Below are 15,927 nucleotides of genomic sequence, written 5' to 3'. Positions count from 1 at the left end.
GGCAGATTCCCATCCTCTGAAGCCCAGAAGTCTTGAGGCTGAAGTCAGGTGGAAAGAAAAATTAAACTACAGAGTGCTTCCTCATCTTGCCCAGGGATGAAGCCTCCTGATGAGGGGAGAGTGGGATTGTGGAATTGAGGTGTAAGTGTGGGTCCTATCCATCCTTCCCCTCGAACAATCGTGGAAGATGGGGGGCGGAGGGGGAGCGGCTGAAGCCCCAAATAACACATTCAGAATGGCCAGAGGCAGATGCCCTTTAATGGGGTGGCACAAGACAGCAGAGTTCTCAGCCAGGAGCCATAGGACCTGACAAGGCAGCGTATGTGTCAGATTTTTGCAGCAACTAGATCCAGGAGATGGGTGCAGGTAAAGGGTTGGGAATCTAGTCACTGAGTCCAAGTGAGCTCTCTGCCATCTCCCAGCCAGCATCCAGTACAAACCGCGTAGAGCAAGAGCCAAAGTCCAGAGGCAGAAGCCTATGAACAGCGACGAAGATGACTCAGGTGAGGCTGAAGAGAGAAAAGAGCACTGTCAGTAGGTGGGTCACACAGCACACCTCAGCCTCCATTCTCAAGGAGCTTGCCTCCACCCTGCCTCTGGACCTTTGTTCCAGGTTCAGCCATAAAAAGCCACACCCAGCCCCTTCTCTGAGTCACTGCTGCCGTGAGCCACAATCTAATCTAAAACTCTCAGTGCCTAAAAACTAACTCCTTCTCCACCCAGGTGGGAAAGTAATGAACCCATAATTCATTCAAATTGTCATTGATCATAAACCAGAGCCTCCTTGGTCAAGTCCAAATGACGAGAGAAAGGAACAAGGGGGCTCAGCGAGGGGAAAAATACGTGTCCAAACCACAAATCCCCCAGTGGCACTTTCCCTTTCAGAATCTTTCAAATGCTCTTTAGTGCAGGTAGTAGAGTTTTTCCACTGTGGCCCCCAAACTGTCCCATCAGAATCACCCAAGAGAAACTTATTTAAAAACCACACGTGGCTGGATCCTATTCCAAATGTAGGGAATCACTACCTGAGGGGTGACACTGGGTTTATGTTAACAGCCTCCCAATATAAGCGAAAGGTCAAAAGCACAGGCCAAAGTCCAAACTTGAAATAGACTGAGTCTACAACAAACTGGAACACACCCTCTTTGTATCCTTCACCCATCCTCATCTCTGTGTGTCACAAGAGCGTGCCCACTCCATCTTTGCATATTCAAATACCTACTAATTCCCAGAAGCCCAGACTAAGTGATCAGTCCTCTAGGAAACCTTCCTTGATCCCACAGGAAGTCCCACAGGAGTTCCCCAAGCTACATATAGTCCCTTTGCTCTCTCTTTTGAAGGTAGCTAAGAGTTCTGTGTGGTCACATTTTCTCCACCCTGCTACAACTGTGAGTCCTGCAGAGGCAGGACAAAGGAAGGAATAAGTTGCCTGACAATCCCACAAAAGCCTTGTCCATAAGGATCAATAATGAACATGAAGCAAATGAATGAAGGGATATTTTGCTGAAGTAGGAGTCTGTTACTTGGATGTGTCTACTTTGGGGTTTTTATCTTCAAACAAAAGATAAAGACTCCTGTGCTAATTGGGTAAGGCATGCCTTAAGAAGGGTCCTCAGTGGAGGAGGGGTGAATGTCCAGCACCCAAAGGAAGAGATCCTCAAATCTAACATTGAGGATCTCCAGAGTTAGGGTCTAATAACCCACTTTTTCTTTAATCCACAAAAAACTCAGATGACTGTGACTTTAATGCAACCCCCACTCCATCCCCCACCGAGTCCCATGATCATGTAAGGCTGTTCCTGAGAACAGCCTCCCCACATTCCCTCAGTAAACAGTTCTTTTCTGGCTCTGGGCTGCTGGCTGGAAAGAGTGATACATAGCAGGTACAAACTGCAAAACAATGTGGTCTGTGATGAAATAAGACAGACCAGAGGGAAGGTCTGCTCAGAGAGGATACGGGGCTCTATCTTCAAAGATGAGGATGAGCAGACAGATGCTCAGGTAAAAATGCTTGCTGTGACTCCTTAGTAGTATGTGAATATGCCCTCACAGGCAGGGAGAGCCTACTAGTTTGAATATAGTGTGGTCCCATTCCAAGAGTGGCATCTCCTTCCCCTCCCATTCAAATGGCAGAAAAGAGAAGCGATACCTGTCAATGAGGGAATCCCGCATGCTGGTAGCAATGGTACTAGGCTGGGCTTCATTCAGCTTGAAGACACTCTCTACTACTGACAGCTCTGTGCTGGTTGTGTCCAGGCCACAGAAGGCACACCAGTCGTTCACCACCATCCCAGCAGCAATCACTTCGCTGCCTCGGTTCACAGTGCCTGCCTGCCAAAGAATGGATGGGCTCAGTATGGGTTGTAGTACTAAACCAAAGTCTCTCTCCATTCGGAGGAGGACCCTCCCCCAAATTCTGCTTCCAGACCTCTAATCCCAAGCCCAAAACCTAGCAAGTATTAACGCAGATTCCTGAACACTGGCCAAAGGGGTCTTCTTCAGCAGGAGACAGAAATCCAAGGACAGAAATGCTTACCACAAGGGGAACCTGGAGAAGAGAGGACAGCTCATCCTGGTCTTCAATTGAAGTCTTGGGATGTACCAGCCCTCCCTGATTGCTGAAGACACAGTAGCTTCCTACTAGCACCTGATCAGCCACTGTCTGTCTGAAGACTTCCACCTTGAGCACATCAGCCAGGATTTCTTCTGTCTCCTGTCAGGTAGAGGTATCATGCTTAAGGCCTACAACTTGTAGGTCAAAGAACCAGGGGCCCTCCATACCTGGAACCACAGAGGGCTTGGCTTCCCGACTCCCTTATCCCTCAGCTATGTAGTTGAATAGGAAAGCCTTACTCAGAAAAAAAAGAGAGCAAAACCAGCTATGGAGGCCCTAAAATCCATGCACGCTCTGAATAAATAGGGACTAGTTTCCATCTCAGCCTCTTCCCACTAACACACATTTAAGAATTCAATTATCAGTCATCTCTCCTGGACCTGGCTGCAAGACTAGATGAGTGAATCTCCCCAATTCCAAGGGATTAACCCTCCCCACCCCAGCTTCTTTCTAACAATGACCACACCATGGGAGGCCCCAATTATCAATACTCAAATGAGTACCTGAAAAGGGAAACCATAAGACATAAACCCGTAAGTGCCGCCTGATAGGCAAAGTGGCTAACCACTGACTAGGCTGGTCCTCACCCTGTCTAAGTCTGGGTGGATCAAGGCCACATAGTCATTGCAGGTAGTGACATTTCCCAGGGCCGAAAGTCGCTCTTCTACCCGCCGGATCTGAACTGAATCTGGGAGGCAGTTGCGAATGTGTTGCAGCTCCTGGTCAGTGGTATTGTTGGGCACAAGGAGACCATGTCTGTTCCCTGGAGAGAGACAAATTGTCAGAGGGATGGGGGGCAACGATGGACCATGAATACAAAGATGTTTGCCGAGTCCTAGAGGTAAGGATACAGTCCAGTCCAATTAGCTTCCCTGAGAAAGCTGACTTCACATCCTAGGGGATCCATACACTCAGGAGGGAATCCCACTGGGCAAGTCCAGAGGTGGCACAGGAGTCTGTCCCAACATACCTTGCCCACTTTGCCATCATCAACTAAGGGGGAGCAAAACTAGCAGAAATGGTTCTTGTCATTAGTTGTGTATTTTCCTACTTAAAAACTGAGCTAACACAACACATCTACAAGAATAGCTAAAATTTTTAAAAGAACATCAATTTCAAATGTTGATAGGGGCCTCCCTGGTGGCACAGGGGTTAAAGACAGTGCTATCAAGCTATCGCCAGCCACTGCAGCGCGAGTTCAATCACCGGCTAGCCAGGGAGCTAACCTACACAGCGCGGCAGACCTCTCCTGCCTTGCCTGCTGCTCCCCTCAGCAGTGTATGTCAGTAGATCTGCCTGTTCTGCTCCCCACTCTCTCAGATGAATCCTCTCACCCACCCCCTCGTACCTCTGGCTTACACCCCAGTTCTTGTATTCATAAATAAATAAATCTTTAAAAAAAAAATTAAAGGTTGATAAAGCTACGTAGCAACTGAAATTCTCATATACTCTGACAGGAATGTAAGTTGGTCAAACACTTCAAATAATAATCTGGGATCATCTATCACATTGGATATTCACATACACCATAACCAATCCATTACTCCCCTAGCTATTATATATTTAAGGGAAATATGTACATGTGTTCACTAAAAAACACAGCACCAAACAGACCAAACCAAAACCACCCATTGTCCACTGTCAATAGAACAGATGACTAATACACCGTAGTTTACTTACATGAAATATATAATAGCAAGAATAAACAAACTGGGCCTCCCTGGTGCCGCAGCGGTCGAGCGCTGGGTTGCGAAGCTGCCCGCAGCCTCTACAGCCCCGGTTCGATCCCCGGCTGTTCCCCGGCCACCAGAGGAGGGTCCCGCATGGTGCACAGACCTCTCCTGCCGCCTGCTGCTCCCCTCAGCAGTGTACTTTGGTCCTCTGCCTGCTCTGGTCCCCGCTCTGGCTCTGGTGAATTCTCTCACCCTCCTGCGCTTCTGACTGTACCCAGTGCTTGTATAAATAAATAAATAAATATTTTTTTTTAAAAAAAAAAAGAATAAACAAACTATAATTATGTTCTCATAATAATGGCTAACTCTGAATTACTCCCATCATTTAAAAGGGGAAAAAGAAAAAAAAAAAAAAAAAGCTACCCAGAACTAGGCTACATTCTCCCTTATGATGTCAGAATTTGCTTCCATTCCTAAGGTCATGGTTAGGAATTAGAGTGATTCACCTGAAAAGAAAATACTCCACAGACCAATGTTATACCAGTGAATGGAAGTGATTCCCCATTCTGTAATTAATGTTTTGAAGTGTTCAAGAACATACAATCAAGATGCTTCTAAAAATGCTAAAAAAAATATCAAAAATACTCAAAAAGGCCAAGATCACCAGGTTTAAGATTTAAAAAAAAACAAAAAAACCCACTCCTACATGACCCAAATGAATTGAACAAAAAAGGGATGGCAGTAAAGGGAGAGAGTCCCAGCTCAAAGAAAAGGCCAATGGCTACAGCCAACAGTACTGAAAATTAAGGATTAGGAGAGAGATGCCACTCAGAGATGTGGTATAAGGAATTTAAGAAGATTTAAATGAATTAATTTATCGGGATGAACAGAACCTTGCATTTTTAAAAGGCAGGAATGGATGCTCAGAAACAGGAAAAAACTTGCCCAGAGTCTGTGGCAGAGGAGAGAAAACAGGTTAATCCTCCCTCACACTGGGTGTGGAATCTGGGTAATCATTTAGGCACTCCCAGTTTCTGCTTTCCCACCGAATTAGGCCAGTAATTCCGACCTCCCTGGGTTTTCGTGAGGAAGGAATGAGAACAAGCCTAAAAGTGAAAGCACTTAATATCATTTGTTATTACTACGATCCAAAACACCTCGCCAGAGACCGTCCTTGATCTGCTGACACTTAAGAAGACAAGGTCCAGGCCAGCCCTCGGAGATCCTGTAGTCACCGCAGATAATGGGTGAAAGCCTAGAAACGCCGGGTTCTTCCGGCCAGGTCCAGGGGTATGAGTGAGACGGGACAGTCCAACTCCAGTCCCTCCCTCCGCGTCCCCCGTCAGCCTTACCCACACACATGCGCCCGATGATGCGGCAGCCGGCGATGGATGCGTGCACCACGGGGATGGTGTCGGCGAGCTCACCCTCGAACACACTGCAGGGACATGAGCTCTGTGGTCACCGGGCGGAGGGGCCGGCGCCCTCGCTCTGCCCGAGTCCCCGACCCCAGCACCTTCCCGGCCCCCGCCCCCCAAACTGTCCGCGGCGCCGGGGCTCCCGCCGCACCTGTAAAAGTTCTCCGACCCTCCGATGGCCACCAGGCAGTAGGTGTTGGTGAGTTTGGCAAAGCAGCCGATCTCACAGTTGTTCTCGAACGACGCTCGGACCGCCATGAGGCCTGGGGGATGCGGGACCCGGAGCTCAGGGCCGGCGAGCCTCTCAGCCCCTCAGGCCCCGCCGCCACCCCGCCCCTCCTGGCCCCTCAGACCTCGCGTCCCGCCCACTGGGCAGCTCCGGACTCCCCCGCCCCGAACCCTCCGGCCCCCACCCGTCACGGCCCGGGCGCCCGGAGCCGACCCCCGGCCTCCCCCTCCCCATAGGCTCACCAGTAACCGCAGCCTCCACGCGCGACAACAGCTGGACTGACCCCCCCACCCCTGACACACACACACACACACACACACACAAGATCACAGAGCAACCGCAACCTCCACACGCGGCGGCAACTGCACCTTCCCCGCCCCGCACACTTCCGCTTCCGCCTCCGCCCCGGGAGACTTCCGGGAGGGCCCGGCGACCCGGCCCGCCGGCGGCCACGCCCCCTCCGCCTGGGGAGGGCTCCGGCGTCGCGGGGGGCCGTCTCCTCCCGGCGGGCCCGCCCGGCCCCGCCCCAGCGCGCTCGGGCGTGCTCTGTCCGTCCGTCCGTCCGTCCATCCAGGAGTTGTTCAGTTGAAATCAACTGACGCCTAGATGTGAGCTATGAGAAAGGCGCCACTGAGAGGAGGTACTGACCGAAGTGAAGCCTGAGGCGGAAGCGCAGATGTGGGGAAGGTGACCTGCCGCTGAGAGGTGCAAGCAGGACCCCGGGGGAGAGTGAAGGACGGAGGAATGAGAGTTGGGGCTGAAACGGGGTGGGTGTGCGCTGGTGGGAGGTGAGGGCACCTGTGGAGAATGGGCCCAGAAACACAAGGGTGTTCACACAGGGGCTGAAGGAGGCACCAGAGAAGCCGAGGACACCTGACCGAAGAAGGGATTGGAGAGAGGGGAGGATGGATGAAGCAGGGTCTGAGGTGGAGGTTGGAATGTGAGGGTCCAGAGATGGCACGGGTCTGGGGGCTCACAGGCGCCCACTTGTGCCTCTTACATGTGCCTGGCCATTCACACAGCAGCAGTAACCTCCTGTCCCAGGTGAGGTGGTGATGGTCAAGGGACCAGCCCTTGTGGACGGGATGGCCCACATTTTGTAGAATCCACAGAAGCCCCAGGGTCTTTCAGAATGTGACAGTAAGGACAGAGGGGACTTAAAAGTCTGTTGTCTCCTCCCCCCTCTCGCCCCCCCCGCCCCCCAGTCTTCCACTCTTCTCCTGGGAGCCCTCCATAATTAATGTGAAGGGCACCGTCCTCTACCCCCAACCTTGCCTTCTTAAGAATACACCAGGCTGGGCCTCCCCGGTGGCGCAGCGGTTGAGCGCTGGGTTGTGAGGCTGCCCGCAGCCTCTGCAGCGCCGGTTCGATCCACGGCTGATCCCCGGCTGCTCCCCGGCCCCCGGAGGAGGGTCCCGCATGGCGCGCAGACCTCTCCTGCCTTCTGCCTGCTCTGCTCCCCGCTCTGGCTCTGGTGAATCCTCTCACCCTCCCGCGCTTCTGACTGCCCAGTGCTTGTATAAATAAAATAAATCTTTAAAAAAAAAAAGAATACACCAGGCTGCTGCTGGGTCATAGCATGTCTGCTTTATTGATTTGTATCAGGTATACTGTCCCAGGAAGGTGGTGAACTCAGGAAAAGGTCCCACAGCCTGTCAGTCTGGTGATTTTAGGGACACTCAGCAAAGTGTGTGTGTGTGTGTGTGTGTGTGTGTGTGTTTTCACGCTCCTGGCTATCCACACCCTCTGGACCAGGTATCCTCCCTCAGACTTTCCCTGGTTCCTTCTACCAGGAATTCCTCTAACTCCTCCATCTGTCCAAATCCTTCCCATCCTTCAAGATCTGACTCAAATGCTGCCTCCTCTAAGAAACTTTCCTCACCACCCCACTGCCCCAAGACTCCCTGCCTTTGTTCTCTTACCACCCTCCATCCCTGGTTACCCTTTATCAGACACAGCTCTATCCTGCTCCCCAGTGGTTTATGCATTGAATCTTTGTCTCCCTGGCACTGAATATGAGTCATTACTCAGCCCTTTAGCATGCCCAGCACCAGGCTGGGTTCACATCATAGGTTCAAGATACTGGTTGGCGTGTCTGTGCCTGTGTGTATGTGGTTGTGTGCCTACTCATGGTCTGGATCCTGCGGGGTCTGCAGTGTACACTGAATGCACAGATCTTATGTAGCCGTTCATTTTTCAAATGACATTTACTGAGTACCTATAATTAGAATCAAGTGTTTTGGTTTATCACATGGACCTATGTGTACCCATGGTGTGTGTGTATGGGTGTGCAGTTGGCAGGTGTGAATCCTGTGTGTTGTGGATACATATGTTCAGGCATTTGGGGCATCTCTGTGCCGTGTGTATTTTGTGCACTTGGAGACACATAGATTCTGGCTGGATAGTGTGTGTTATATCTGCAAAAATACAGTCTTAAGAGTCAGAGAGATATAGGTTTGAGCCTCTACTCTGCCATTTATTTGGATCTGATTCCAAGCAAGTCCTCCAAACTCTTACATGTGCTTGACCACTCACTTAACTTCCACATCTATAGGAGAGGGAAGATAATACCTAGGATATACTCACTGAGGTCTTTCCTGTAGGATGCTGTGAGGCTGAGAGATGAGAAGTAGCCAGTGTGAAGTCCCCAGCAGAGTGCCAAATGGCAAGTGCCCAGTAACTATGGGTTTCATTTCCCTGTGTGGGTATGCGTGCATGTATGTGTGTGCATGTGTGTGGGTATGAACAAGAATCCTGAGCCTAGGAGTGTCTTATCTGGCTTCTAAACACTCTCTCATTCTTATGTAGCCCTCTGCCAGAGCTTCCACCCCCACAGTCTAGGACCTGAGCAAGTCTAGAGTCTCTGGATGCAGGAGGAACTTATCCCTGTGAGAACAGGACTAGGACTCAAAGCGGCTTCGGAGTAGCTTGAACTTCGACTTGTTGTACTTAGTGATGAGGTCCAGTTTGCTGTGGCCCAGGGTCAGCCGTTTCTCATCTCCAAGCAGGCCATTGCTACTGCCATTGCGATGGCTGCCTGTGGGCCCTGTAGGGAGCCCAGGCTCAGATCCCTGCCTGGTGCCCTGCAACTGATGATATTTGGTGATGAGGTCCAGCTTGCTGTGGCCCAGGGTCAGCCACTTCTCATCCCCAGAGCTCACTGTAGCCTTTTGAGCAGGGCTTAGTCTGGGGAAACCATTGGGCCCTGGCCCCTCACCACGGAATGGGCCAAACTTTGTGATGAGGTCCAGCTGGCTGTGGCCCAGGGTTTGTCGTCGCTCATCTGAGCCCTGCTTGCCAGGTCTGGCTGACGAGTTGGCTTCGGGGGACACTCTGGAGCCCCCAGCCTTGGGGTACTGTACCAGGAGGTCCAATTGGCCATGGCTGTGGTTTGGGGACAGCCTTTTGTCCTCTGGAGTCTGATCACCAGGTCTGGAGGAACCAGACTCAGGGACATCCCCGGTATTCTGGGCCTGGGGCAGGAGATCCAGCTGGCTGTATCTCTGACTTGGGGACAACCTCCTGTCCTCTAGGGCCTGCTCGCCAGGCCGAAGGGAGCCCAAGTTGAGGTTAACTCCAGAACCAGGGCCTCCTGTTTCCCGGGCTCTGGGAAAGGGGACGAGGAGATCCAGCTGGCCATGGCTCTGACTCAGAGACACTTTCTTCTCCTCCACCATCTCCAGGGCTGTGCCAGGTATCCAGCGGCCTCGTGAGGGGCTAGGCTCCTGGCTTCCCGAGAGCCCATTCTCTGGAAGCCGGGACAAGGCTGGGACACCCCGGGGGAAGGGGAGAAGGGGACGAGAACGAGAGAACAGAGGTGACCCCACTGCCAGGGTCAAGGGGCTGGCATTATTCTGGTTGAGGGCAGGGGAGGACTGGGACCATGGGGATGCCCCCAGCTTGCCCAGGTTGGCCCTATAGGGCCCTGCTGGAGAGCCATGGTTAGGGTCTGACAGCTGGCGTTGCAGAGAAGGCTGGCCATTGGCTTCACGGCGGACAGGCCCCTGGGATGAGGACCCTATACCCGTGTCACTACAGCCACCGCCTCCTGGCAGAGCGAGGTAGGAGGAACGGCCAGTGAGAGGTGAGCACTTGATGCTGCTGAGGCTGGTGCTGGAGGGCGATGAGGATGTGGGGCTTGGGATTCTGGGCCCAAAGGCTAAGGCCACTGGGGGAGGGCATGGTGCCCGGGGAGACAGGGAGTCTTCACCGCCACAGAAGCCCTCCACAGGCCGTGACTCAGCATAGAGACAGCGGAACTCCCGGTCAAAGTCTTCCACGATGCGGCCCCTCAGCTGCAGCACCATGCTAGTGTGGGCCTGGCTACAAAGCCAGGTGAAGCTAGAGGCAAAGGGATGGAGTCATCAGGCAAAGTGCAGGAACCTGGGGCTAGGCAGGAATCACAACTGGGAGACAGACCAAAAAACCAGATCCACTCCCCCACCACCAGGATTTAAAAGAGTGGGCAGAGCTCTGACGCTAGAGCCTGCAAGTCCCAGATCTGCTTAATAGACTTGGGCATGTTGTTTCCCATCTCAAGGCCTCAACTTCCCCATCTGTAAAATGGACCAAGGAAAAGATTCCCTAAAGTCCCTCCAATTCTGAGGTTCACTAGTTATTTTCTATGTCATGGGCGTTCAGGTAATCCTTTTACAGTGTGAGCTCCTCCAGGGCCTGGCCTGGGGTACTCTCCCTCCCCACAGAGTCCTTGGGGTCCAGTGCAATGCCTCATACGTGGCAGCTGCCCAGTGTGTGATGGAAGGGATGGGTGAATAAAGAAAAGTTCAAGGCTACCAAGTCCCAGGCCCTCTCCCTCCACTTCACTGGCTTACCTGTAGCTTCCCGCCACCACCTGCTCACAGTCGATGATGACGAACTTCTCCAGGGCCTGCCCTGTGAAGCGGCGGCCTGCCTTGCTACAGTACGTGTCCCCACACGTACTCCGCACTCGCATGTTCTGGACCAAGGAGGGAGGGAGGTTGAGGGATGACCCTGAGAGAATGGAGCTCAAGCCATGTCTAAATCCCATGGTGGGGCCTCCTTGGTGGCGCAGGGGTTAAAAACAGTGCTATCAAGCTATTGCCAGCCACTGCAACACGAGTTCAATAACCCCTGGCCGGCCAGGGAGCTACCCACATGGCGCAGCAGCCCTCTCCTGTCTCGCCCACTGTTCCCTTCAGCAGTGTGTTTCAGTAGATCTGCCTGTTCTGTTCCCCACTCTCTCTGGTGAATCCTATTACCTCCCGCAACTCTGGTCTGCACCCCAGTCTTGTATGCATTAATAAATCTTTTAAAAAATAAATTAAAAAAATAGAAATAAATTCCATGGTGTCTCTAAACCCAAAACAGCTAAGAGAACCTGATGCCCCACTCCCACTGACCCCAGTGCCTACTGACCACCCAACTGACTCTTCTATCCTCTCTGACTCCACTCTCCCCAGTTACTGTCCCTTGCCCCTGGCTGACCGGCAAGTGTCCCCCATTGAGGTCCATCTTGTAGCACATCTCAAGGAAGTGCCTCAGGCTCTCCTGGGCCAGGAGCACGTAGACGGGGACACCACGCCGGCTCGAAGCCTCCATGAGGTCACACAGAAGATCCATGTCAGTGAACACATCCATCACCACAGCCACCACCTGCAGGGAGAAGCAGGAAGCTCAGCCCTGGGGAAGGGAGGGTGAGGGAGCAAGGCTTGAAAATGAAAATGAGGAGACTAGAGCCTGTGAGAACATCCAGCCTAGACATCTTAACTTAGCTCCCTGTGTGGAAACAGGGAGGTTCTGTTGCCTTAGACCCACAGAAGTTGTACAAAAGTTTGTGTGTGCGTTTTTCTGAGGGCAGTGTTTATCTGTGAACAAATTCTCAAAGATGTCTGTGGATCAGCTGCACTAGCTTAAAGCTCCACTCAACATACGGGGAAACTGAGGCCCACAGGGGAAAGAAGTCAGAGGCAGAACACAGACACCAATTCCCAGTCTAGGTCTCACACTCTCCCCTCTAGCGCTATCCTATTTCTTGCCTACAGACTGTGAGTCTCAGTCTCCATTCTTAAGAGTCAGAACTACCCATCAGTAGCTGCAGTATTTAGTGCCCTTTGTCAGACCTGCCTGTGAAGGTGCAGAAGCAGGTGCAACTCTGCCATCTTCCTCACTTGCACCTATGTCAAATACAACCAAGTTTTCTGCTAAATTGAGGGGCTGAGGCTTGTGCTCCACCCCTCATATAATGGGCTGCCCCAGAGAACCCCTGAACCCACCCTTCTGACACCACCAAGTTCCCAAAAGTCCCTTCCCATTGCATGTATCTGCTGTGAGAACCTCCTCTGTTCAGAAGAGAGAAGCAGAGCAAATCCCTCTAGCTCTGGAGCCAGATCGAACTGGACTGAACCTGCACAGCTTCTTCCTAGTGATATGCCTTGAGCAAGTTGCTTCAGCTCTGAGAATCTCAATTTCCTCATCTGTTAAATGGAGATAATGATAGCTACATCTCAGAGTTGTGGGGAATTAAATGTGAAAATATTCAACACACAACAGAAGCTTCAATAAATGTTCTTTTCCTGCTGCCTCTTTAACAAAGGAGGACATTGGGTTGCAGAGAAAGGAAGCACCTCCCAAGGTAACTCTGAGAGTGGGTGACAACCTATAATGATGGAAGCCTGGCTCCTGGCCCAGAAATGAGAGGTCTAGATAGGGGGTGAGGTGGCAAGGCAGGCACCTAGACCACCACTAGGGATGGTGGGGGGAATGACAACATGTAGGAAAGATGAAAGAGGCAGGGGTGATGATGTCAGCCACAGGAGCCACCTCACTAATAACCCCATTCCCAGTGCCAATCAGTCCTGGCCCTCCCCTGCCTGGGGCACAGGCAGGCTTGGCAGGGAAGCTCTGGAGGTACCAGTGGGATCCCAGCATCCTGGCTCCTGATCTCTGCAGCAGGATCCCTTCGGGTTGCTCCCCCAGACAGGGCACTGAGTCCAACCCTACCTCAAATCCCGCCTGGGGTCATCTGATTCACTCTCCTGCCTCCTGACTCAGAGGTCAGGGATCCAGGAGTGAAGCTGTGCTAGTCTGTGGCTAGAATCTTCCCCTGCACTGACCACCCCTACCTGCTCTGCTTCTTTCTCCTGAGCCCTCGCTCCCCAGCCCCGCTCCTAGAGCCTCTGCTCTTCTTTTAGAGGAGAGCTTCAAGGCGAGCCCTCAAAACTATGTTGAAGCCCATGCCCTCTCCCCTGCTTCAGGCCTAGCCTGAGATGCAGGAGGTAATGCGTGGGGTGCAGCTGGGGACATGGGCCAAGAGGCAGGGCCTTGCCTGGGGCTCAGGGCCTGAGTCAAAGACCCCTTTTTCTCCCCCTGAGCCCTGAGCTTTAGTCACTGACTGGACCTCCCTGAACATGTCCCAGCCCCTCCCTGGCCTCAGTTTCCTCCTCTGTGAGTTGAGGGATGATTCAGATGTTCCCCAAGTTTAGGGTTTTAGTTTGGGGTCATGAACCTTTTTGAGAATCTGATGAATGCTATGGACTGGCTTCCATGAAACAGCCAGAGAGGTTCCCTCGCTGCAGTATGCATGACTTTGCATGCACTTCCAGGGCATTTGTGGATCCCTGAGGCCCATCTGGTTTTGACTGATTGGCGATGTCTCTGAGAGCCAAAGGGTTACCAAAGTAAATAAAACACGCCCACCTTCTGGGAGCTTGTGATCTGAGAGACACCAGAGGTTCTAGTCCCAATACTGACCCTAAACTACTGACCTTGGGCTGGTCCCTTTCCCATCTCAGACCTCCTTTTCCGTGTCTGTGAAATGAATGTCTGAAGAGATGAGCCCTTACCGTGCGTGCCTGGCTGAAGAGGAAACGCAGAAGGTCTTTGATGTTCTTGGCTTTGTCCCGCTGAAAGTGGACCACAGCCTGGGTGGGGCTGAAGCCTGTGGCCTGGGGAACCTCCGGCCAGCCCAAGTCCAGGTCCGGGGGGTCCACGTCCGAGGCCATGGGGAAGTAAGTCCCTGAGGTGACTTCAGAGAGCAGGCTGAGATGATCTGGTCCTGAAGTTTCTGGCCCCTGGCCCTCACCCAACTCAGGGCCTCCACGTACATGGCTGGTCATATAGTCCATGTCCAAGGCACTCAGGAAGGGCAGCTCCCGCTCCTCAGAGATGACCCGCAGGTAAGCAGCCTCACCCCGCTCCAGGAGTGCATCGGCTGCCAGTCTAGCCGCCTCGCTGTGCTGCAGCACCAGTGGTGAACTCTCCCGCCACCACGGCCGCTTCAGCTCCTCCACCCGGCCCCGCAGGGGCCCTGCCATTCCCTGGGCTCCCAGGCCCCCAGGACCAAGGCCTGCAAACATGCCTTCTCACCTAGCTGCCCTCACCCACCAGCGGGCTCCATGCCTGCATCCCAGGTTGGCTGCTGCAGGAAAAAGATTTAGCAGAACTGCCTCCTGCTAACCTCCCTAGTGTGTGGCAGGGCCCCAATCCGTTGCCACCCTAATTCAGAGTGACGCTCCGCCTCATTGCCCCTGGCCTCAGGAACCTGTCGGGTCAGCCTCACCTGTCTGCCTGCTGTTGAGACTCGCCCGCTCAGGAAGCAGCAGAGTTAGGTCCTCAGAACACACTCCTACCTCCCTCCTCTCACTGGGCTTCCCCACCAGGCGCCTAAGCAAGTTCCCTCCTGACTTCTCAGAGTCCCCATGGAGGTTGAATAATGGGCCTGCCCAGGAACACACAATTGTGCATGTGCACGCACACATGCATGCATGCCTGCACACACCAGGGTGGATGAATGACTCGACATAGAAACGTCAACACCAAGTAGACGGGCTGATTTAGTTGACAGACAAGCACAGATTACAGGCTGATACTCACAGACCACACATTTTAATCAAACTCACATAAACTGACATAAACAGAGACTGACCACAAGCCCAAACATACCATGATGGATACTGCAAGCCTTGCACACTGGCCCTAAATAAGAGGTGAACGGAGCATGAGACAAGATTGCCAAGGATAGCAATATCTCTCTGACCCCCATCCAGACCTCTCTCTGCTCCCAAAATGACGCTGCCACTCTCCACCTCCAGAACTGTGGCACTCACACTGCCCACCACACCCCACCCCAGCTCATAGCCCATCCTTCGAGGGTCTGGACCAATGGCTCTCACCTTAGCCCCCCAGAATAACTGGGAAGTGTTAAAATGCACATGCCCAGGCTCTGCCCACCAGAGATTCTGATCGAGGAGGCCTGGCTAGGTTTCTGGAGCCCACCTTCTTAACAAGTGCCCAGGTACTCCTGGGCCCAGAGGCTGAGGCCCACCCCTTGGAAAAGCTATTCCAGATGGCTGCGCTTCCAACATCCTCTCAATCCAGGGATACTGTTGGCTTGGTGTGGGTCTGACCCAAGCTTCCTCCCCTCCTCAGGGGCTGCATATTAGATGGTTTCAGAGGGTGGGTGGGGGACACTCTGCAAAGTCAGGAGAAAAATAGGGCAGACAGGTTTCTGTGCTCTGCCCCCGATAAGGGTGAAAGTAGTAGAGTCCTCAAGACCATGAGTGAGAGACTTTGCTCTGCAAAAGGGTGGTGGTGGGGGGGGGGGCGGTCATAAGATGGTAGCTGGGGGGGCAGCTAGTAGTCACAAGAGTGAACAAGGGTGATGCCAGCTTGAGGCATCACCTTTCTATGGAGGGACAAGGTCCATTGAGGATGGGAGCAGGAGACCTATCACTAGGACTCACTGCCCTGCTTAGCAATGATTGCACGTAGTTTATCTGGTCTGTGATCATGTCCAGACCACACACATGTTCTTCTATGTCCAGAGCCTTACATGGGACCTAGCATATGCGTGGAGGTGGGGGATGAACTTAGGGGATTCCAGCATTGAGCTGGGCCCTGGGGCCAAAGATGCAGGGGGCTGCAACTTGGAGGAGTCTAGATATAAGCTGGTGGGGATAGTAGGAGAGGCCATGTGACAAGAGCGGAAGGGCTGGGTCAGTCTCACCCCAGAGG

General features: G+C 52.8%; 2 protein-coding genes across 4 annotated transcripts; both read right to left on the bottom strand.

Annotated features, from left to right (window-relative positions):
• Window positions 1-202: 202 nt before the first annotated feature.
• EIF6 (eukaryotic translation initiation factor 6) lies at window positions 203-6,211 on the bottom strand. 3 transcript variants are annotated; one of them, XM_037496314.2, is made up of 7 exons: window positions 6,177-6,211; window positions 5,857-5,968; window positions 5,640-5,725; window positions 3,202-3,377; window positions 2,537-2,713; window positions 2,150-2,331; window positions 203-509 (listed from the first exon to the last, which is right to left on the bottom strand). In XM_037496314.2, the coding sequence occupies exons 2-7, from the start codon at window positions 5,961-5,963 to the stop codon at window positions 500-502; spliced, it is 738 nt and encodes a 245-aa protein (XP_037352211.1). In that variant the 5' UTR covers window positions 5,964-5,968; window positions 6,177-6,211; the 3' UTR covers window positions 203-499. The 3 variants fall into 3 exon arrangements, with proteins under 3 accessions (XP_037352211.1, XP_054552834.1, XP_037352203.1); XM_054696859.1 differs by lacking the exon at window positions 6,177-6,211 and adding an exon at window positions 6,119-6,134; XM_037496306.2 differs by lacking the exon at window positions 6,177-6,211 and adding an exon at window positions 6,059-6,074.
• A 1,421-nt stretch (window positions 6,212-7,632) lies between these two features.
• Window positions 7,633-14,367, bottom strand: FAM83C (family with sequence similarity 83 member C). Its single transcript, XM_037496293.2, has 4 exons — window positions 13,758-14,367; window positions 11,401-11,568; window positions 10,767-10,891; window positions 7,633-10,275 (listed from the first exon to the last, which is right to left on the bottom strand). Exons 1-4 carry the CDS (start codon window positions 14,268-14,270, stop codon window positions 8,835-8,837), a joined length of 2,247 nt encoding a protein of 748 aa, XP_037352190.1. The 5' UTR covers window positions 14,271-14,367; the 3' UTR covers window positions 7,633-8,834.
• Between the last annotated feature and the right edge of the window lie 1,560 nt (window positions 14,368-15,927).

This window comes from Talpa occidentalis, unplaced genomic scaffold, assembly GCF_014898055.3.
Source record: "Talpa occidentalis isolate TD23 unplaced genomic scaffold, MPIMG_talOcc4v2.1 talOcc4.10, whole genome shotgun sequence".
In the NCBI taxonomy this organism is placed as follows: domain Eukaryota; kingdom Metazoa; phylum Chordata; class Mammalia; order Eulipotyphla; family Talpidae; genus Talpa; species Talpa occidentalis.
This window is presented reverse-complemented; position numbering and strand designations above follow the sequence as displayed.

Bases quoted from the DNA above. Each gene is read 5' to 3' on its own strand.
- EIF6 (XM_037496314.2), bottom strand. From the start codon at position 5,963: ATGGCGGTCCGAGCGTCGTTCGAGAACAACTGTGAGATCGGCTGCTTT. The intron at 2,714-3,201 runs GTGAGGACCAGC...TCTACCTGACAG, and splicing joins TCCACCCAGACTTAGACAGG to GAGACAGAAGAAATCCTGGC. The intron at 2,332-2,536 runs GTAAGCATTTCT...ATTCTTTGGCAG, and splicing joins TTCTCCAGGTTCCCCTTGTG to GCAGGCACTGTGAACCGAGG.
- FAM83C (XM_037496293.2), bottom strand. From the start codon at position 14,270: ATGTTTGCAGGCCTTGGTCCTGGGGGCCTGGGAGCCCAGGGAATGGCA. The intron at 11,569-13,757 runs GTAAGGGCTCAT...TTCTCCCTGCAG, and splicing joins TCTTCAGCCAGGCACGCACG to GTGGTGGCTGTGGTGATGGA. The intron at 10,892-11,400 runs GTCAGCCAGGGG...TCCTTGGTCCAG, and splicing joins TCAATGGGGGACACTTGCCG to AACATGCGAGTGCGGAGTAC.